The sequence below is a fragment of the Xyrauchen texanus genome, chromosome 11 (assembly GCF_025860055.1).
Source record: "Xyrauchen texanus isolate HMW12.3.18 chromosome 11, RBS_HiC_50CHRs, whole genome shotgun sequence".
Classification (NCBI taxonomy): domain Eukaryota; kingdom Metazoa; phylum Chordata; class Actinopteri; order Cypriniformes; family Catostomidae; genus Xyrauchen; species Xyrauchen texanus.
The window spans coordinates 43,771,029-43,794,735 of record NC_068286.1 but is presented as its reverse complement, the minus strand read 5'-3'; the positions used below and the strand labels follow the sequence as shown (position 1 = coordinate 43,794,735).

Sequence of the window (23,707 nt, the reverse complement as noted above, 5' to 3'; positions counted from 1 at the left end):
AGAGAGATGAGATGAGGCAGCAAAAGCGCTGTTTAACCGTGCAGCACATGCTGAACTCAGCAGACAACATGTTGAATGCGATCTTTAACGATAAAGGCTTTTATGACTCGACATATATTACTGTACTGAAATACTCAATCATTGATTTAAAGACGTCTTGATGCAAGTTAACCACGCAGTAACAGGCGTGCAATACTTCCCTCATGTAAACTAGATTTAATGATGGTTTAGTGTATAATAAAGTTAAATTAATCACTCTTGAGAAACATCTGATTATTTATATCCATCATCCCAGGAAAAGTCAATGTAGTAATCCAGAAAACTTTATTTTCTTCATAGTCACACAGTACAGGTGTGATGAAAACTTACATCTTGTCTCCCCATGAAGTCGCACACATACATATGAACGTGAAATGAGTAATTCTCTTTGGATACATTATTTGTTATGTTATTTCTGTTAAGGGAATTGTAAAGTTAGTGCAATCCTCTCAGTAGCATGCTAGCAGCTAGTTGTTTACTATTGGTGGCTATGGAGCTCCTCTCCTTTCTCAATGCAGGTTTTTGACCAATCACAGACTACAGCACCTCCCACAGACCATAAACACCCCAAAAGTATCTACCCTGGAGTAGGAGCTAAAAATGTCCCCTAAAACGGCTTTGAGAAACTATAATTCCTTAGGTGCGAAAACAATGAAGAGCACTAGCCTCTGGGAAAAATACCTAAAACGGGCTTTAGTACCATCAGTGGGAAAGGCCCTATTTCAAAATCCATTATTATTAAGCTTTGGGGCATAACTAATCCTGGAGAAAAGTACCTAAAACGGGCTTTAGTACCGCCAGTGGGAAAGGCCCTATACTTAGTGGTGCTTTCTAAGACAAGAATCGCTATTACTATTGTTCATACTCTGGGTTAGGGTTTTATTTTTTTTATCCGCTATTATTAAGCTTTGGGGCATAACTAATCCCAGAAAAAGTACCTAAAACAGGCTTTAGTACCGCCAGTAGGAAAGGCCCTATACTTAGTGGTGCTTTCTAAGACAAGCATCGCTATCACTATGGTTCATTCTCAGGGTTAGGGTTTTGTTCAATATCCCCTAGTATTAAGATTTGGAGCATAACTAATCCCGGAAAAAAGTACCTAAAACAGACTTTAGTACCACCAGTGGGAAAGGCCCTATACTTAATGGTGCTTTCTAACACAAGACAATCATGCCACATTTTTCAAATTTTTCCCCATTTTGATGGTTGATGTGAACATTAGCTAAAGCTCCTGGCCCGTGTCTGCATGATTTTATGCCACATGATTGTCTGATTAGATAAACGCATGGATGATTGTTAGTGCCAGATGGGCAGGTTTGAGCATTTATGTAACTGCTGATCTCCTGGGATTTTCAAGCACAACAGTGTCTAGAATTTACTCAGAATGGTGGCAAAACCAAAAAACATCCAGTGAGCAGCAGTTCTGTGGATGGAAATCTCTTGTTGATGTGAGAGGTCAACAGAGAATGGCCAGACTGGTTTGAACTGACAAAGTCTACAGTAACTCAGATAACCACTCTGTACAATTGTAGTGAGAACAATAGTATCTCAGAATGCTATTCTGAGATGAAGGTTGGCACTGTTTTGTAGCACAAGGGGTACCTACACAATATTAGGCAGGTGGTTTTAATGCTGTGGCTGTTCGGTGTACGACAACACAAATGTGTGTCTCTCTGTGTTTGAAACAGTGGGTAAGAATGACACAGCGAGAGAGAGATTGTTTCAGACAGAACAAAGTAGGCTGTGTCTCAGTGAGTGTGTGATTATCTCTTACTGCTGTCAGTTCTGCTTTCACACTGTCTGATCACATCTTAAGTCTGTCAGCTTTCGCTATTCAAAAGAGTTCCTTCATCTTACACACACACACACACACACACACACTCACATTCACACTCACACTCACCTCTAATTGAGCTCAAAGCATCCCTGAATTCAAGACAGACAGCTTGAGGTTTCGTGTTGATGCATATTGCTGTCATTCCATTTTTAATCAGCAAATTTTTTTTATTGATTGACAGCCCTAATATAAAGACATACTATTGTGGATATGTTGTATAATCTATTTAAGAGTGTATATGGATGAATTGTGTGTGTGTGTGTGTGTGTGTGTGTGTGTGTGTGTGTGTGTGTGTGTGTGTGTGTGTGTGTGTGAGTGAGTGTGTGTGTGTGTGTGTGTGTATTTCATGGCATCTCCTACCCGTGTCCCCCCAGCCCGTAATGAAGCAGTTGGCAATGCCTTTTGGCACTCTCTCTTTCCGAACTGGCAGGCAGGCGGGCAGGACAAAACGACTCAGCCTGATGCACTCGCCTATGAGACCCCTGTGAGCTCTGTGGCCAGACAAACGCACCAGTGCCAGGTCATAGTCATTGCTGTCAGAGTGGTAGCGTGAGTGAAGGATGATCTTCTCCACAGCATACTCTTCCTCATACTCCTCAGGAACCAGAGAGTGATAATCACCCACACGAACTTTATACAGCCCAGTGCTGTTACCATACCTGTGAAAGAGCACATAATTTTTCACATAACGATTTACACTGAACATTATGAAAAGAGTGTAAACACACAGTAAAACCTGTCAAATGCATTTCAGCACCACAGTACATGAACAGCGACCAATCATAGACATAAAAAAACAAAGACATAATCTATATTAGACTGTATGGCAGAGATCACACATGGTTGGCTGAAGTTGCAATAGATGAGTTTATATTTATCCAAAATGCTGCACAATCCCTTGGTGCAACGTATGTTACTTGACTGACAAAATGTAAACATGTGAATAAAGATTTCTTCCACAGGCATTTGTTTGTACATGCAATAATAATTTAATTGCATTATTTGAATCTGAATGGGCATGACGCCTCTGATCGTAGCACACTGCAAACAGGTGAGTTTTTAATAGTGAGCATGTACACAAAAGGCCATTTTTTTCTTTCAAACAGATAGCCAGAGAGCAACTGACATGTCAAAATTGAATTACAACTTATATTGGGTCTCCTAAACTTTGATCTGTCCTGTAACAAACAGATTTGGCTCAACTATGCTCAGATTCAGAGAAAACAAAATGAGACAATTTTATAATCCATATTTGGCAGGAAAGTCAAAATTTGGAAGCCATTTCTCTCAGTTTCATGCTTACAAATACGCCACTGATGTGCACAGAATGGGGGCTACAGGGGCACAAGGCTCTGCCCATTTCGTTCACAAATCTAAAGGTGTCCTTCACAAATGTAAAGGTGCCCTGTTTTTTGTTTTCTTTTTCTCCCCAATTTAGAATACCCAATTCCCAGTGCGCTCTAAGTCCACGTGGTGTCGTAGTGACTCGCCTCAATCCGTGTGGAGGAGGACAAATCTCAGTTGCCTCCACGTCTGAGACGTCAATCCGTGCATCTTATCACGTGGCTTGTTGAGCGCATTACATCCAAGCACAACTCACCACGCTCCCCACCGAGAGCAAACCACATTATAGTGACCACGATGAGGTTACCCCATGTGACTCTACCCTCCCTAGCAACTGGGCCAATTTGGTTGCTTAGGAGACCAGGCTGGAGTCACTCAGTGTGCCCTGGATTCAAACTTGTTACTCCAGGGGTGGTAGTCAGCGTCTTTACTTACTGAGCTACCCAGGCTCCCCAAAAATAGGTGCTCTTTTAAGCAGAGGTGCCTTTAAGAGTGCAGAGATTTAAGCGCTCAACAACTATTGCCTCACCACCCACACCCCCGCTCAACAACTAATGATGGCAGATTACTCTTCACACTTCCATTTCCTTTTGCCCTGTCCCTGCTCAGGTCTGTGCATGTCACTGAAATATGCTGATAACAACCAAAAATAAGCTTAATAAAAATCTTTGTGTGTGTGTGTGTGTGTGTGTGTATGTATGTGTGTGTGTGTGTGTGTGTGTGTGTGTGTGTGTGTGTGTGTGTGTGTGTTTGTATCAATCTAATTGTATCAATGAAATATGCTAACAGTAAGTGACCTTGAGCATGGGAAAGGTGCTATAAAAATAAACTCCTTCTAATACTTTTTCTTTCTTTTTTATGGTTATTATCATTAAAATAATTACAAATAATGATATTAAACTACAAAGGACAATTCAGACTGCTGAGAGGATTATTGGATGCCCCCTGCCCTTCCTTCAAGAACTATACACTTTCTGAGTGAGGAAAAAGGCAGGAAAAATCCCTCTGGACCCAACTTACCCTGCCCACACTACATTTTTGAACTGTTGCCTTCAGGCCGATGCTTCAGAGCTCTGAGCACCAGAACCGTCAGGCACAGGAACAGTTTTTACCCTCAGGCTATCCATCTCATAAACAGTTAAAACTGCCCCTTTGAGCAATAATTATGTGCAACACACAGTCTAGTCTATTTATAGTTATCCAACACATCTACCTCTTCTGCCATTACACCTCTTCATACCTTGCACTGTATATAACGTATTTAGATTTGCACTACGTGTGTGTGTGTGTGTGTGTGTGAGCGTGTATTTATCACTTTGTGGGGACCAAATGTCCCCATAAGGATAGTAAAACCCGAAATTTTTGACCTTGTGGGGACATTTTGTCGGTCCCCATGAGGAAAACAGCTTATAAATTATACTAAATTATGTTTTTTGAAAATGTAAAAATGCAGAAAGTTTTCTGTGAGGGTTAGGTTTAGGGGTAGGGTTAGGTTTAGGGGATAGAATATAAAGTTTGTACAGTATAAAAACCATTATATCTATGGAAAGTCCCCATAAAACATGGAAACACAACGTGTGTGTGTGTGTGTGTGTGTGTGTGTGTGTGTGTGTGTGTGTGTGTGTGTGTGTGTGTGTGTGTGTGTGAACAGTACCCCCTTGTGTACTGTTCTGGCCTTCATAGGCCTTCCTAGTTTCAGCATTGATTATTGAAAAACCCATCAATCATTTGTCCTGTTTCACAGCCTAACCAGAGGAAAATGGTTTAATGGATGGATTTGAAGTGAATTATCATCAGAAATGTGAAAAGGAAGCAGCACAGGAGTTTACGTTTAAAACATTAAATGTATTATAATGTGAGAGCACAGATGTTTTATGACTTTGCTATGTGCTACTCAAAACACGTCCTCCTCACATGACAAATCAAGTCCCTTCCTCAGGAAGTTCATGTCAATATTCAAGAGCTTTGGTTAGAATGCTTTCATGTTTGTGTTTGCTTTTACTGTCAATGACTGTGTGTGCATGCCCTCATGTATGCATGTTAGAGATTGAAACCATTGCTGTGTAACAGAAATATGCATCTGGTGCCAGAGAGAGGGACAGCAGTGTCCCATTACAGACTCAAGACATTTCTGGAAAAAGGATCTGCCCTGTCCGGAATGACACTCTTGGTCTGACAGTAGCCAACAGCAGGATCATCACCACATTCCAAAGCCTCTCTTCATCATGAGGGTCCGGAAAGAGCAGGTCTGAGCTTGTGACACTGTATTTACTAAGCTTATGATGTTCAAAATGCTCTCAATTAACTTTAATACTTACTGTAATACTGATGTCAACACTGGCTATTTAAAGGTAATTCTGTGAGAGACACGGCCTAGCACTGCTGGTGTCCACATGTGTGCTGACAAGTTGCACGGTGGAACTTACAGTACGTGCAGATGACCTGAGTTCAATTCTAGATCATTTCCCAATTCACCCCCACAATCATTTGTTACCCCTCCACTGTCCTATACCATTCAAGGCAAAAAGTCCATTAAAATAGTCTATTCTACAATTGATTTAAAATAATGCTATTCATTCAGTGATTAAATGCATTGCTTTCAAAAATGAAAATCCTGTCATCATTTACTCACCCTCACATTGGTCCAAATCTTTCTTGGAACACAAAGGGAGAAAGGGGAGCCTCAGTCACCATTCAATTTATATATATACTTGGTCACACATTATACACACAGTTTTTTTTTTTGCATATATACAGTGAAGTGTAATAGTTTTCACATATCCCAGCTAAGCTTGGGTAAGAGTGCAGGGTCTTGATACAGTGCCCCTGGAGCCGATAGGGTTAAGGGCCTTGCTCAAGGGCCCAACAGTGGCATCTTGGTGGTGCTGGGGCTTGAACCCCCAACCTTCTGGTCAGTAATCCTGAGCCTCAACCACTGAGCAACCACTGCCCCACACTCTGTGTGTGTGTGTGTGTGTGTGTGTGTGTGTGTGTGTGTGTGTGTGTGTGTTTTTGTGATTTACGAGGACAATTTTGTAAGTTACAAATTGGTAATTACAAGGTTATTATGCTATAAATGTGATTTATGAGGACATTTATAGTGTCCCCATAATTCAAATCGCTTAAAAATCATACTAAACAATGTTTTATTGAAAATGTAAAAATGCAGAAGGTTTTCTGTGAGGGTTAGGTTTAGGGGTTGTGTTAGGTTTAGAGGATAGAATCTATAGTTTGTACAGTATAAAAGTCATTATGTCTATGGAAAGTCCTCATAATGATAGGTAGACCAACGTGTGTGTGTGTGTGTGTGTGTGTGTGTGTGTGTGTGTGTGTGTGTGTGTGTGTGTGTGTGTGTGTGTGTGTGTGTGTGTGTATTTATCACTTTGTGGGTACCAAATGTCCCCATAAGGATAGTAAAACCCGAAATTTTTGACCTTGTGGGGACATTTTGTTGGTCCCCATGAGGAAAACAGCTTATAAATCATATTAAATTATGTTTTTTGAAAAGGTAAAAATGCAAAAAGTTTTCTGTGAGGGTTAGGTTTAGGGGTAGGGTTAGGTTTAGGGGATAGAATATAAAGTTTGTACAGTATAAAAACCATTATGTCTATGGAAAGTCCCCATAAAACATGGAAACACAACGTGTGTGTGTGTGTGTGTGTGTGTATGTATTTCCCTATGAAACATTGGTAGCATAGACTGAGAGGCTAATGGACATCTTTAAGGTCAACTGGACAATTTAAGTTCAAAACAACAAAACAATTCAGATTACTTAAAAAATGTCAGTTTTGTGAATGCAAAAGAAAAGGTTCTAAATACTCAAAGTTCATTTATTTGAACTAATATGTATGATTTCCTTTTCCCCTACTCCATACAGTTAATTACTTTGAGCATTAGGAGTGTGACAATGTGACTGAGGCTAGAGAAAGAGAGAAAGTCACATGAGTTGGCAACATGAGGGTGAGTAAATTATGACCAAATTGACATTTTTGGATGAGCTATCCATTGAAGTTGTGCTCAGATATCTTCACCAAGTATAAACTGGGTTTCATTAGCTTTTGAACAGTGAATTTCCATGATTTTTCCAGTTGTTCATAATTACTAAATACTAAAATGACTAAATACTACATTTTATAGAGATTGCTCTCACAAACAGTAATATCTAAACAATGTAATATTTCAGAGTATAGGTACACAGAATTATATTACATTTACACAGTAAATTCCCACGACTTGTCCATGACTTTTTAAGATTTGATTAATTTTGATGAGGTTTTCCATAGCTGTAGAAACCCTGTATTAAGGTGGTTTAGTACTCACACCAAGTTCCAGCAGCCAGAAGCTGGATCTGGATAATCAAACTCATTTATTGTGTCATTCGGGCTCACTTTAGCATATTGCTTCCTTAGACCTTTAATATTACACTGGTTGTAACCTCAGAGTTTAATTATGGATGGTCAACAGCCAGGACTTGGCTTACAGCATAAAAATAGTTTAGCGCTAATCTTTATGTGGATGTGTGTGCGTGCTTCTGCGTGTGTGTTTCATGTTACCCTTTATAAACTCGGAAGTGAGAGACCAACTTTAGTCCTCTCAAGCTAAATGATCTCAAATGATTTAAAACAACTGTTTTGCTGTTCTGCCTGCTCATAATTGCGTTCTTGAGAAAGTGTGTGAGTTGAAGGGCAAAGAGGGAGGGGGCCAAAATGGTATCTAGATTTATAGCTGTGTGTGTGTGTGTGTGTGTGTGTGTGTGTGTGTGTGTGTGTGTGTGTGTGTGTGTGAGTGAGAGAGAGAGAGAGAGAGACAGAGAGAATTTAAGTAGAAGAAACGTAAGCAGTTGTCTGATGTCATGGATCATATTTTGAAGGCTTAGTGCTTGGACTGGTTGATAAAAAACAGATTCAATCTTACTTAAACCTCACACACTGCCAAATACTTTTTTGCTGAAACCCTTACCTTAAATGAAACCCTAAAATTGCTCAGGAAACTCTAACTAACCAACATTCTTCACCGTAATGTGGAAATTCAACACAGGTCTCAAACCTGAACTGAAGACAGAACATTAACCAAACTGATCCTTATGGGAGGCAGAAAGCATTTGTGTGGATTTTGTTTGTTTTTTTAGGAATATAGCTTTTGGAAAACTATTGCTTCTCCTATGGCCTATTACTGGCCTCCTTCCTCACTCTGAACAATGAACAACAATATATTTCTTTGTACATGGCTTTTAAATGTTTGCAAACTTAAAAAGATTTAATGGCTATAGAAATTAAAATGTATAATTTTTTTTAATTATACTGACTGTCAATGCAACTTCACAAACTTAACTGTTAAATTTGGGTTAACCTTTTTACAAATGGCTGTTCCCTCAACAACAACAACAAAAAAGTAAATACATAATTAAAAAAACAACTTATCTTACGATAAGTCATGGTTGCATTTTGAGTTCTTCACAACAACTTTATCTAAAACAATAACTCTAAAGAAGGTTGAAGGCGACCCCTACACAGTTTTCAGCTGTTTGTTGACTTTCATGCATACAAGATGGTAATTGCCACAGCAGTTGTAATAATGTGGTTTAGAAATGGGCAAGTGAAATGTAGTGACAGTGTCAATGTTATAGATAATCTTATACAACAGTTAGTTCTGGTCCTTAAATCTGATTGGACGAGTGGTGTCGCGAGAGTGCTGATATACAGTCCAACGGCAGTGGATTGTGTTCGTCGCTTTCCAAATGGTGGTCCATCATTTTGATTTAATTTACTGATTTGTTCACTTTTAAGATTACACCTTAAAGCTAGTAGATGACGACAAATGAGTGTCCTTTAAGTAATGAGAAGGGCTGTCGATTTGACACGTTAATTTAAAGACATTAATTATATGAAACATAACGCATTAAAAAATTGATCATGCCCCCGACCCATACGTAAATCAGGAACGTTCCTCTCATAGGACCAGTTCAAGCATAATGTACAAGCTTTAGCTATTTGCAAATTTGTAACACTAGGGGGCAGTAAGCACGATTCCAGCAGTACAGGCAACACGCCTCGTCAAACCAATGAGCAGGCAGCCCAGACTGCCACAGGTGACATGCTATTGCCTTCAAAAACAGGATCGAGCACAACAGCATGCAGGGATTTCAAGACGTGTTTTTCAAAGTCTCAAATCACAATGAATTTCACACAGCATCCTTAAAACACAGTTTTTAAGACGTTTTTTTTTACCTTAAAGCGCTATGAAGTAAGCCAAACATCTCAAACGGCAAGAGAGCCCGAAATTATAACCAACACTGAGGAGGAAAACAGCTAAAACAATTTGTCATGTCCAACAATTGTGTCATCTGTCATGCAGATTTTTTAAACTACACATCATCCCCTTTAATAAAAATTCAGTTCGAATGATGTTAGATATTAGAAAACAAACTGGACATGGTGAGCTCACAACAATAACATACGTAACACATTCAGCAACAAGAGCAACAAAGATATCACAGTAGTGCCTATAAGAATTAGCTGGTACCACTGTACAGCACAAAAAGAGAGACCCACAATACCAAATGAAGGGTGCAAAAGTTCAGGAACTCGAGGAGTTAAGAATCTGAACAATCTTATATTATGTACTATTTAAGAGACGTGTGGACTTGGATTTAATTGCCCTAAGATACCTTCCTGAGGGCAGGGGAGTTAAGAAATGATTTGCAGGATGTTTGGGATCATTAAAGATTTTCATGCCTTTACCCTTCACACGTGACACATAAATGTCATTTATGTCTGGAAGATTACATCCCACAATTTTAGAAGCAGATCATACTATGGCTCTAATGCGTTTCCTCAGCTGAACTGTTGCCAAACCACACTGTAACTGAGAAAGTTAATACGCTCTCAATCACTGCCCTATAGAAGTGGAGCAAACCATCCTTTGATACTCCAAACCTTTTAAGCTGCCTTAGAAAGAAAAGACTTTGGTGTGATTTTTTAATAATCCCAGTTAAATTATCATCCCATTTCAGAGATGCAGAACTAGCAGTCCTGAGAAACTTAAAACTAGGCACCCTTTCGACTTCTAGACCATTGTAATGGCAGGAGAACACAGTTTTGTTTTATTACATTTAGCACAAGATTATTAGCAGCACGGCACCAGTTGATCAGTGTCTGTTATCTGTAATCAAGCCAATCATTGTTGTATCTTCTGCAAACTTAAAGATTTTTGCAGAATCACAATGTGAAATACAATCTTTTGTGTAGATAGAATAGAGTAAAGGTGACAACACACAGCCTTGCGGGGCACCCGTGCTTATAGACAGGGTTTTCGAAAAATGATTGTTTATTTTCACCACTTGAGTTCTGTTTTGCAAGAAGTCCAGAATCCAGTGGGCAAGGGACTGATGAACCCCCAATTTCCCTAACTTCTCAAATAACTTGACTGGGATGATTGTAATAAACACTGAACTATAGTCCACAAAAAGAACCCTCACATAAGTGGCTGGAGTTTCTAGATATTTTAGAATAGAGTGAAGACACAGGCAAATTGGTAGGTGTCCAGAGGCGATTAACTGTCTGAGCACCAGTCGCTCAAAAATCTTCATTACCACCGAAGGTAACATGTCTGTAATAGTTTAGGCAGCTGATACTATATTTATTTGGTACCGGAATGATAACCACCACTTTAAAGCATGCAGGAACTCTGCGTTCCTTTAGGAACCAATTAAAGATGTCTGTAAGAACTGCGGCAAGGGATTGTGCGCACCCCTTTAGGGTTGCAGATAATACACAGTCTGGACCTGATGCTTTCCTACTGTTCTGACTAAGCAGCAGATTTCTGACTTTATGCTCCTCTATCACAAAGGGAGAGATAGGGGGACTGGGCAACATTGGCTAACCAACCAAGCCAAAAGACTTAGTGTCCAATCGGCCATAAAATATGTTACATTCATCAGGCAGTTACAAGTTATTACAGATAGCTGAAGCTGTTGACTTCTTGTAGAATGTGATCTTCTGCAGGCCTTTCCCTACCTCATGACTGTCATTGGTTTTGAGTTTCTTTTCCATATTGGTCTTGTAGTCCATTTTTGATACATTATTACCTTTGTTGCATTGCTTTCAGAAGATGACAAGTTTCTTGAGGAAAGTTTATAATACCATTTTTTTTTTTACTCCAAATAAAGAAATAATGGTCACACTTTATATAAGGTAGCATTATCTAATATGTTGTAATATTAAATACATACAAGACTATGTATTTACTATGCAACTACATGTTGTTCTGCAAAATACCCACATTTGCTGCTACTGAGGTTGAGGTACGGGTAGGTTTAGGATTAAGGGTAGGGTTAGGGTTAGGGGTTTGGGGTTAGAGTTGGGTTAGGGGTAAAATTAACAGTGTAACTACAAATTTAATTAAATGCAAGTACTTTAAATGTAATTACAATGCAACAACATATATGTACATAATAAGTACATTGTATCAAATATAATATTTTGGTCAAAGTGAGGTGCTCCAAAAGTGTATATCTGACGAATGAGTACATAGACCGACATTTAAAAAAAAGTACATATTAATGTAGGCTAATAATAGGGTTATGTTCAATTGTATGGAAATAAAACAAACAATATTTACATTTATTGTCTAAATGCTTTACTTATCTGCTGCCACAATACAGTATATGTACTTGATGTAAGCTATTTGAATTATCTGAATTATAATATGTATATTTATAATTATTTTAATTATTATGTACTAAATTATCTTTATTTGTGGACCTTTCATAGGAAATATTGAAATATGTGAATAACTATGATTAATTTGATTAATTAATCTGCACGTTATTAATTTGATTTAAAAAAATGGAATTGATTGACAGCCCTAGTTATGAGTAGGAATGTCTTGAAATATACATACATCGATTATTCATCAGCATGTTATTTTCTCGATACCTTTTTGAGGCATGCATATATTAACATTGGCCAATATTTAAATTAGAAGCGTATTTTTTTGCTTGTCAGATAGCCAAGAATTGGCTCCAAGAATTAAGTGGCATTGATGAGTTTGCAGGTTAGTGTATGAAACTGGTGTAACTGTGCAAACTGAAGGATAAGAAATGGCCACTTTTATTATGCAATTTCTCTGTATGTATCCTTGATTATGTTTCATTAAAGCTGTCAAACAACAAAAAGACATTGTGAAGGCTATGTGAAAGATCAAACAATATATCATCCAGTGATGGCTAGAGTAACTAATCTTTGTCCTTTTATAATGATTTGGGTCAAATTTAAGGGAAAACTATACAAGTTGTGCTCCTTGACCCTGCAGAATTTTGAGCAGCCTCCAAAGTCATAGCTGGGTGACAGTGTGCATACCGTACAATTATAGAAAACAATTATTTCTAAAATTAGAATGCGCCATGTCCTCTGCCAGATGCGTCCAGTGTGCGACCAGTTTGCTGCTCACACTTGACCAAAGTTGTGTAGAGAAATATGTATGAAAAGACAAAAAATATTGTGCAATGATCAGCCTTATTTATATCTAAAGAAATGGTAATATATAACGATAAAATTGATAAAATTTATTTTTACATTGCGCACTCTTTTTTTTTTTTTCTTCTTTGGTGGTGGTGGTGTGTTTGGGTTAGTCTCGCAATATACGATTAATACAAAAAAATACAATATATTTATATGATCATAATATGCATAGCTATATACTATTTATTAAAAACAGGCTTAGATAAAAGAACAGGCTTTTGTGTTGATAAAGAATTTACAAAAATATATACATTTTCAGTCCAATGTTATATAACACAGAGAGATAAGCTACTATTCTTCTTTTAAATGGCTTAGTAATACTGGATTTAGAGGGTGACAAAGCAGCAGACCCAAAAGGGCAACTATGGCAAATATACCAGGGGACTACTTAAGGCACTTGAAGACCCATAAAAGCATGTGACTTCAAAATACATTGAAATGTCTCCAAAACAGTAGAAAATAATCAGATGGCTTCCAGACTCACTGGATGGTATCACTGTCAGATTTAGCAGTGGCAGAGGAATAATTATTTCATAATGTCTCAGAAAGCAGTGATAAAGGAGCAGTCAGTAACTTCAAACGGACCCGTTTAAGGACCTTTTTTTACTTAAACAGTAGCAAAAGGATGGCAAAATACAATCAGGCTGTAATGATACTATAGAGAGGTAATTAGGTATGAACCCAGGTGCGAGAGATTTATTCAAAGAGTGCAGGACAACTAGGCAAACAGGATACAGTCTTTAGAATAGTTCATAAGTTATAGGCATGTCCACAGGACATTCTCAAAAGTCAACTCAGCATTCATCCATAACAGCCATCAAGGTCATTTCAGGAACCAGTGGGTGAAGACCATAAACCAAAACTCATGACAGGTAAGTATTCACTGGCTAGTAGCATCAACATCTCCTTGGATTAGAACAGAACTCAGGACAGGTAAGCATAACATTTATGCAGAGGCAGGGATAATAACAATCTCAAATGAGGAATGAAACTCAAACAGAAAAGTGTAGGTATAAACTCGTCTCTTTGCCCACAACTGAAACGGAGAACTGAATATAACAAGTTTCTCAATGCAGGTAGGAATAAATGTAGTAGTTCCAAAATATACCTTTGTGAGTGAATATTCTAGGCAAATCGAGGAATAATAGTCAGGAATCAAATGAGGAAATCTCTTTTTCAATATAAACACTTATCTGAAGTCCAATCTGAGACACAAATAACATCAAGGAAAACATAAGACGAAGAGTTCTTCCATGTGTGCACAGAGAGTAAATATCACAACATTCAAGACAAAGACTGATAGGCACTGCAGTGTTTTCAAAGCACACCAAACGCTCCACAAACAAGCATCTGGTGTGGCTCTTAATGCTCTGAGAAGCACGAGCCCTCAAATGAGGTAGATGAGTAAGCCTAAATGTTTCCAATGCATGCAAGGAATACAAAATCCCCAACATGGAGTGGATAGATATAGTTGAACGATATAGAAAGAAGGAAAATTACCCCTCAAAAAAGTCAGTAAGAAGCTTTCTCTTCCCAAATGCGAGTGGAGGTTTATTATTCTCAATTTTTTTAGCTAAAGTTAGCTTCACAGGAGCGGCGACAAGCAAGCAGTCATGTCGACGATGTCATGCGCTGTGGGGCGGGGCGTTTACATTTTAAAGAGACATGACAACTAGCCTATAAAAAACTTAATGATTAATTTACCTAATTTACCGTATCCACTGCATGAATTTAATCAGATTTGTCATTATTATTTGTACTAAAATATAAGTATCTTGGGGACCCCCCTAATCTATTTTTTACTTCTTATGGGGGGTCCCGGATCCCCCCAGCCCCCCCCTCAGTTCGAGCACTGATACAGATGTTCCAGCACTAAAGCTGATATTCTGTAAAGCTGCTTTGAAACGATGTGTGTTGTGAAAGGCGCTATACAAATAAAATTCACTTGACTTGACTTAAAGCCTTCTCAATGTGAGATATACCGTATATCATAATCATCTGGAACATTTTCTGATAATAAATATGTGAAAAAGGCATCGATCCCAAGCCTAGTTATCATAAGAGTCATTGAGGCATTGACCTATTAATCATGACCAAACAGTGGAAGTGAATGAGAATGATCTCACCGGCTGCGTTCTCACTACATTTTACATGCATAAATGTGTATTTGCGTTTTTATGACTGTGTTTTTATGCAAACTTAACATTTGGATTTGTGTATTTGATATTGAATAAAGCAGTCACGAATTCTGCTGATTTACTTATGTCACTAAGGTAAAGTTATCTACTGTTGCTTGCTAACACAGATGAGGTTTTGTAAAAATTTGGTGCATTGTATCCCATTGTTGTCATGCAAAGAATTTATACTTTATTTGTCATAGGACTACGTTATTGCTTTTTAATAATTTTTTTATAAATTAATTAAAACTAAACATATTGTTTTATACATATAAAGGTGTGTTCCTAAAAATAACTAATGTGGTGGGGCCATGAGTTTTATTCTAATGATTACAACTGATGTCCTCTACCAAAATTGCAGAAGCTACAGATAAATAAGCCTCTGCTTTTTCAAGGATATATATATATATATATATATATATATATACACAGTATATATCATTTAGACCTGCACTTTCATCATCTTCAGTGAATGGAGAGTTTTCCGATTTGCGTACTCTGCCTGTGTTATTGGATTATGTTTACTGAAACACTTTAACTATGTTTGATGTGCAGCCAGCTTGACAAAAAGTATTTATTTGCAAGTCACAAATAATGACTAAATAATTGGGCACAGCCCACAGAGACAGTGTGGGAAAAGGGTAAATTGTTTAATTCTCACGGACAATTAGAACGGTGTAGTTTATATCTCTATTCTGTATATTGTGTTTTCTAGTTGACTCACAGTGAAAAGTTTAAAACACATAAACACAACATCAGCAGTGTGTGTACATGTTTGTGTGTGTGTGTGTGGGGGGGGACGGACTGTATTTATCCCTCGCAGATGTGATACAGAATTAAGAGGATTTCCCGGTTAGTGTGTTTGTACCTCTTAAAGCAGTGAGCAGAGGTGAGGACCCAGCAGCTGTTGATCAAAGTGGCTCCACATACCAAGCGTCCAACGGCCTGAGATCCCCGCAAGCGCACTGCTGCCTGCCACGGCCAGCCACCGCTACACAACACACACATTGAATGCTGTAAAATGCTTTTAAACTGCTCTGTTGTCTCATTTAGATCATAGATACACTTACTTTAAATTGTGTGATTTGTTATGATAAATATGTTTGTATACATTTTGAGCCTCTCTGCTTACCGTAGAGAGTTCTCCCCTCCTATTATTCTTTTCTGACGGGTATGAGAGGGCCTTAGACCACACATGGAGCTCACTGACTCTGTAACACACACACACATTTCGAAAGCATGAATGAGTGAATCTCATGAAACTTGTATCCTAATCAGGATATATAAATTTAAAAAAAGAAAGAAGAAGTTATATTGGGTTACAGAGAATTATAGGCTTTTCTTTCTCATTGCTGTTCTGTGAAAAAAAGTGAAATCTTATTTACATTAAGTATTTTTACAGCATGGTAATATTTGTTGCACTGTTTTTAATTTATGTTGAGTAAAAAAAAAAAACAGTTATAGTTAAAAATTTAATGACACATTATGGCACAGGAAATTGGGGGCACTTCTTTATAAAAAATAATTTTAAATACATTTAAATGGTCTTAATGTAGGATTAATTTTCTTTATGCAAAATAGAATATATATATATATACACACACAAACACTGTGGCCAAATATTTTGAATAATGTACAGATTTTGCAGTTTCGGAAGGAAATTGGTTCTTTAATTCACCAAAGGGTCATTCAACTGATCACAAAGTATAGTCAGGACATTACTGATGTAAAAATACAACACCATCATTATTAAAGAAAATAATGATTTATCAAATCTAGACAGCAGCATCACTCCAACACCTTATCCTTGAGTAATCATGCTAAATTGCTAATTTGGTACTACAAAATCAATTGCCATTATATCAAACACAGTTGATAGATATTTGGTTCATTAAATGAAGCTTAACATTGTGTTTGTTTTTGTTTTTGAGCAAAAAAGCAACTGCTTTCTCTAGAAACTCGTCAGTAAATCATTGTTTTGAGGAATGAAGGCTATACGATGCTTGAAATTGCCCAAACAACTGAAGATTTCATAGAAAGGTGTACACTACAGTCTTCAAAGTCAAAGAGATGTGGAAGGCCAGATGTACAACTAAACAAGAGGATAAGTACATCAGAGTCTCTAGTTTGAGAAATAGACGCCTCACATGTCCTCCGCTGACAGCTTCATTGAATTCTACCCACTCAACACCAGTTTCATGTACAACAGTAAAGAGAAGACTCAGGGGTGCAGGACTTATGGGAAGAATTGCAAAGAAAAAGAGAACATTTTGAAGTAGTTTAATAAGTTCTGAACATTTCTTTCAAATTGTAATAGTAATTGTTCACGTTATTAATGTCCTGACTATACATTGTGATCAGTTGAATGTCACTTTGGTGAATAAAAGTAACAATTTCTTTCCATAAGAGCAAAATCTGTAAATTATTCCAAACTTTTGGCCGCCAGTGTATATCATTTTTTATTTTTATTTTGGGGTAAGATGTGACCTGGACATGTTTTTGTGAGATTCACCCATATGGATCTGTTCAGAGATCAAGCATGTGTGTGTGAAAGTGTGTCCACACAGACATGTTCGCTGGGCCAAGAATGTAGACTAGTGGGACAATAATAACACTGTAGCTGTGTTTACATAAAATGGTGTTTGTGTGTGTGTGTGTGTGTGTGTGTGCTGTCTGTCATAATGGGTTAATGGACAAAGTAGGCCAGCTTAACTTGCATTATAGAGTAATTAGATTGATAAGAATAATAAAACATAAATAAGGCCAGTGATCATGGGATGGAGAGCCAGACCACATCCTTTAGAGCAGACATAACACACATCTCCACACCAGCACAGACAAGCCTGTGTAAGAGGAAGAGATCTGCTCAGGTAATACTTATAACTTAGCTGTCAATCTTTCTCCCCCTTTTTTATATAGAGTGTTTTGGCAGGTTTAATTATTTTTAAAGGGGTCATTACATGCCTTTTCTTGAGGTTTTAATGTTCACTTATAATGTTAGTAAAGTTTGATTGCACATAAAACATAATCATATTTGTAAAAATGTTCCACCCTAATTTTAACCCTCTGTCAGAAACACTCTGTTTTGGTGCTGCTTATGGCACTGTTATGATTGGCTCTCTGCTCTTGAATGACTTGATTTCTTTCCTTGCCGTCTCACTACTCATCGCTACTATGGGGCTACTGAGGATATTAAAGGTAAAGTAAGCATTGATATGTTATGGTGGAGGCGTCAGATGCAAATGTCTACTACAGTGTGGCATCACAACGTGAAGGAAATAGAAAATGAGTCATTTTGGCATCTTGGTTTCAACAAATACTTAATTTTTTGCAACGAGAAGGAAGTTTTGATTTCTGAAACTTACCGTATGTTTTATAGTACAATGAACTCTTACATGTCAAAAGATCAAGGAAAATTTGATTCCACATGTCCCCAGAGATGTGCCATCTCATTGCCTGTATCATGTACAGTGTTGGGTGTAGTGGGTTACAAAGCATAGCAAGTAATGGATTACACTTTATTTTTTAGTAATTCAATTACAGATACTTAAGATGTACTTGCATTACATACTATACAGACTTTTAACAATTCTATATAAAACAATATTAAATTGAAAATCAAAATGTAACATCTATTGATAACATTTGTTTAATGCATTGGCAATATGCCTGCATGCTTCATCTCGCACCACTATGTTGAGAAAATGCTCAAGTGAAAGGATGTCGGAAGATACGAGTTTGCTAAATGAAAATATCCCCATCACTACGAGTTTATGACAAATGCAGATAAGAAGACAAATGCAGATCCGAATCACAAGTACCTCCTAAAGCACTTGACATGGTAACATAGATATAGACTTTTGAGTGACTGCAGGGGCTGTTCACACAGAACATGTTTTTGCAGACGTCTACTGTGTTTCAATTGTTTTCTGATGTAATTACATGCTAGACAGATGTCCTTGACTGCTTCAGCGTGTCTTGCTGTTTCTTTAAAGTTGGATTTAGACCAATGGATTTTAGACACAGTGTCAATTTAAAAAAAGAGCTTAGATATTTAAAAAGGCACCTCGAGACACCTGCGTTCTGTGTCATTTGTTGCGCTGAGTAATTAGTACAGTAATCTAATTACAATGTAGAAGATGTAATTGGTAATTAGTAATGAATAACTTTTTTTGGAGTAACTTACCCAACACTGATCATGTACTTAAATGCTGTTGCTATTTGAGGAGAATGTTTCTATCACCTTTGACCCCAGGGGCTTCCTCCTGTAACCCATAGTTACAAATAACTCCGGCATCTTCGCTATGACGGCAGTTGTGTGTTCCAAGAGGCTGTTTGATACAGTCAGCAAGGGAGCTTTCTCCACCGGTGCACTTTACATTATCAACGTGGATAGGCCCCACGCCTTCTCCAAAATATGCCATTACACGAGCTTTGGCCAGCCCACTGCAAAAGAATAACGGGGTAAATTCGAGTCAGCATTCAATCTAAAAGAATATCATATCAAATTATGCTTTTAACAACAATGCATCAAACAGGTGCTGTCATGAAATCTGATCGCTAAAAGATTATTTTTCACCCAAAACTGTATAATTGCCAGGTAAGATCAATATCCCCTACAACTTTGGGATTGTAGATAAAACTTCAGGATCATAAGAAATGTAACTTCTCTGTGTCCAAATGTATTGCCGGTTGAGTATATTTAAAATGATGTTTTGGGTTTTTTTACGTTGCAGAACTGTTGTATAGAAAGACTGATCACTCCAGGTTGTGAGCTACTGCCAAAAACAACACCAGAATGCACGATATAGTTACCATGCTCAATCTAAAGTGTGAATGTTACTTACAAACATTGTCCAACAATGAACAATGACAGAACTGTGTGGGTTTTTAATCTGACTGGGTGTATTCACTCACAGCACAACATATACTGTACATATCAGCAACACACACACGCACACACATACACAGACAATACAGAATATCAAACATAACACATGGGAGAAGTGTCGCCCACTCCAACTGAGACAATTGAGCTCATCAGATATAAGCATCAGTTACAGTGTCATAACCTGACCCATGACCTCCCCTAAGGAGGTGAGCATGAGGAAAGGTGCTGATTACATTAGTGTGTGTATATCTGATGGTTTTATCAGTTTTGTAATCCAAGCTGAACAATAACACATCTATGATTAAGAAACATAACTTTAGTATTTTCAAAAAATCTCTTATTTCACTTCCAAAAAACAAAAACTAAAATCAAAGGTGGATCAAACAGCCCAGAACAAATTGCGAAAAAACACTCTATTGTGAAACAATGGTGAATTGCGAGTGTGTGTTTGTGTGTGTGTGTGTGTGTGTGTGTGACTGCACATGTGTTTTGCAAATCAGATCAATCAATTCAATGTAAAAAAGAATTACATGCCCCAATCGTACAAGATACAGACACAGATGTTAAGAGGCGCATAAGCAGAAACACATACCATCTGTGGGCATTCAACTTTAAGACCCTTGGCTTTACACCAACCAACGTCACCTTTCTTCAGAAAGAGCTCAACACACACACACACACACACACACACACACACACACACACACACACACACACACACACACACACACACACACAATCACAGAACTCTATTCTAAAGCATTCCCAAACGTATACCTTCCAGATGGATCACCTGAACCATAACATGTATTTATAAAACAAAGTTTTATATTCATGTGAGTTAAATATTCTTCTGAGTTGTCTTAATGCTTTGGTCACATTGTTTTAATTTTTGTTTTATTTCACTGTAATAAAGGGGAAAAAAGACAGTTAGGGACAGAAAGAAATAGATAGAGGAATGAATTTACTAAACAGTTGCTTTTGCATATGGTATTTCAGCACAAAAACCTGCATCTTCTTCACTTACCATCTGCAATCCAGCTTAGCAGGCTGAATCAAGAGCACTGCGTCTTGTGTCACTGTCATTCCATGCAAGCACACCTCTTTCTATGTAAATTAAACTAATTATAGAATGAGCTTCATTCACAAAAGTGTGCAATTTGCCCGGTGCAATTTACATTGCGCTATTACTGATGCAAATTTTGTATAACCCTTGTGCAACCTTCGGGACATTTTGTCTTTTTCATTTTAGTTTTTATGATCATTTTGGCTGTGTTAATGCCAATGGCATAATTGTTGCGAAAGGTGTGTATTTTGGGGGAATTGTGATATGTCAACCTCAGTTCCTATAATACATCTATAATACACTGTGTACACAAAATAGTTACACTCAGGACTTTCAGGACAAAAATGTCCCATTGAAACCCATTAAAACTGCAATATTTGATCCCAGTGCCATTAAAGCATAACATCATGAATTCTGTGATATGCTTTCATTCCGGAGCCCAGGCTTCACAATTAACATTTTCAATATACATACTTTTTTCCAATTTTCTGTTTGCATAATTGCAATTGAATAAATGATGCACTAAAATTGTGAGATGTCAGAGTGTGTTTTGTATGTGTGCATTGAGAAATTTGTGTGTGTGTGTGTGTGTGTGTGTCTGTGTGGGGAGGGGGGTATAAATATAAATAGATAAATAGAAAAAAATAAGAGAAAAAATATAAAAATATGTTAAAACAAACAAATAGACATGTACTATTTATAGGATGGATGGATGGATGGATGGATGGATGGATGACAAGGTGGTAAGTAGATTTGTAGTAGACTGTGAATTATGAAGGATAAATGAAAAGAAATGGTACAATCGTCCCCAGGCTCCCCTATACATAAAATGTCTAAGGTCAATCTAATGTCCTTTAGATTTAATTTACACATGACATCACATGTTTATAGGTCATTAAGTGAAATGACCACTGATAGAGATATATATATATATATATATATATATATATAAATAGAACTGTATCAATGAAGCAACGACTAACTGCCAGCAGGAGGTGAAGCCACCGGAAGTGTACGAGCGGCCATCTTGGTATGCCCAAACTGTCATAGATCATCAATCAATGAATGAGAGGCAAAAAAGGCACAAATGTTCTGGACTGAAATGTCCTTAAACAGCACTCACAAGCTTGTCATGCCTCTGGTAGAATGAGCTCTCAAGCCCTCTGGAGGTCACAACCCCAGACTATTATAACTTAATATAATAGCTTCCACTAACCAATGAGTCAGGCGCTGTCGTGATATGGGTCTTCCTTTATGAGAATCAGCCCAAGAAACAAAGCTGATTACTCTTCTTCAATGCCTTAGTTCTCTCCATGACAAACGTAGAGTGAAACTGGACACAGACAATTAAGCCGCTCATCCTCCGATGAGAACAATGGTGGTGGGTAAAGTCAACCGGCTTACGGCTGAGCGTGGAGTCAGCTCACAGGATTCATTTTAAAAGACACTCTCGACAAATCCACCACAAAGCGAATACAAGAGTGATGTACCGACAAAGCATGGAGCTCGCTTCACAGTCATCAGAGCCAGTAATAAAGCTGCCTTTAGCGAAAGGAGCTTCAATTCTATACTTTCAACTGGCTCATAGGGAGGCTAAGAAAGCACATTCAGAACCACAGACATATCCTATGATGGAACTAGAGGTTTTGACATCCTGTTCAAACGCAGATCGCCCCTCATGTACCTGCAAACAAGCCGATGTTGACCTATTGTACTCAAGTCAATTCCCACATGACAAGCCGATATGGCAGCGAGATAAATCCTCATTACAGTGGTTAGATAGTTAGTCTTTCTTAAAAAAAACTGTTTATTTGCCTAAACACATTTAACACCACTTATTTTAATACAACTTCCACAGTTGTAATGACAAATTCTGTTACAGTTTACTGTGATAAATGTTAGTATGGGTGTTGTTGATGTTTAGATGTGAAAAGTCTTATAATTGATGCTGGTGAAGAGCAGGTGTTTTCCCTTTCCCTTTTCAGAGCTTTTCAGAATGTCAGTGCTGTAGCCATTTGAAATGATTGAATTGCCCCATAGCGCTTTAAAATAGAAAATTCTCACGAAGAATTCAAATGGGTGGCATTAGTTTTGTTGACTGCGTCTCGCATGTGATTCTCAGTGGATTGCATGCACAATGCAAAACCATTCTTTAAGCACCCCAAGCACATCCATGTTCCAAATGAGAAGCATAGTTAGCGCTAATAAAATGGCAAAAGCAAGATGAATTTGAATATCATATAATTTGCTTCGGCAGCCTAAATTTTGCTTGGGCTCTTGCCAAAAATTTTAAGTACCTTGGGAACCACTGCGTTAAAGCATCCACACCAAAAGGAGCACTGTCTCTCTGGCAATGAGCATTTTGTGCGATGCGAAGAGATCTACACCATCTCACTGTACTGACTCCACCTGAGGGTGAAGCTTGACAGGAGATCCACCCCATATTCATCACTCCCGGAACATGTGTCGCCCGCAATGAGAGAAAATGTGCACCACTCCACATAATCAGCTTTTGTGCCAAGCTGTAAAGTCGCTGTGAACCTGTGCACCCTTGTCTGTTTATGTATGCTACTGTTGTCGTGTTGTCCGATCAGACATGGACATGGTGACTTTGAAGGAACAGTGCAAAGTGCTTAAATGCTAGAAACATTGTCAGTAACTCCAGAAAGTTTATGTGCACGTTGCGTAGTGACACAGGCCAAACCCCATTCGCTATTCTGCCTTTGCAGACTGCATCCCACCCTTTCAGTGATGCTTCTGTCATCACCACTTTCTTCAGAGAGGCTGCCTGAGACACAGTTATATTATTTCCTGCGAGGGCACCAGACAGCA

The 23,707-nt window shown here is 38.0% G+C and overlaps 1 protein-coding gene across 1 annotated transcript in view; it reads right to left on the bottom strand.

The window, feature by feature from the left end:
• Positions 1–23,707, bottom strand: part of prss12 (serine protease 12) — a 59,459-nt gene that overhangs the window by 11,998 nt on the left and 23,754 nt on the right. The window contains exons 9-12 of the mRNA XM_052137394.1: positions 19,162–19,364; positions 16,051–16,129; positions 15,787–15,909; positions 2,237–2,535 (exon numbers count right to left, since the gene is read on the bottom strand). Of these exons, the coding sequence (XP_051993354.1) occupies positions 2,237–2,535; positions 15,787–15,909; positions 16,051–16,129; positions 19,162–19,364 (704 nt within the window). The remainder of the gene's footprint in view (positions 1–2,236; positions 2,536–15,786; positions 15,910–16,050; positions 16,130–19,161; positions 19,365–23,707) is intronic.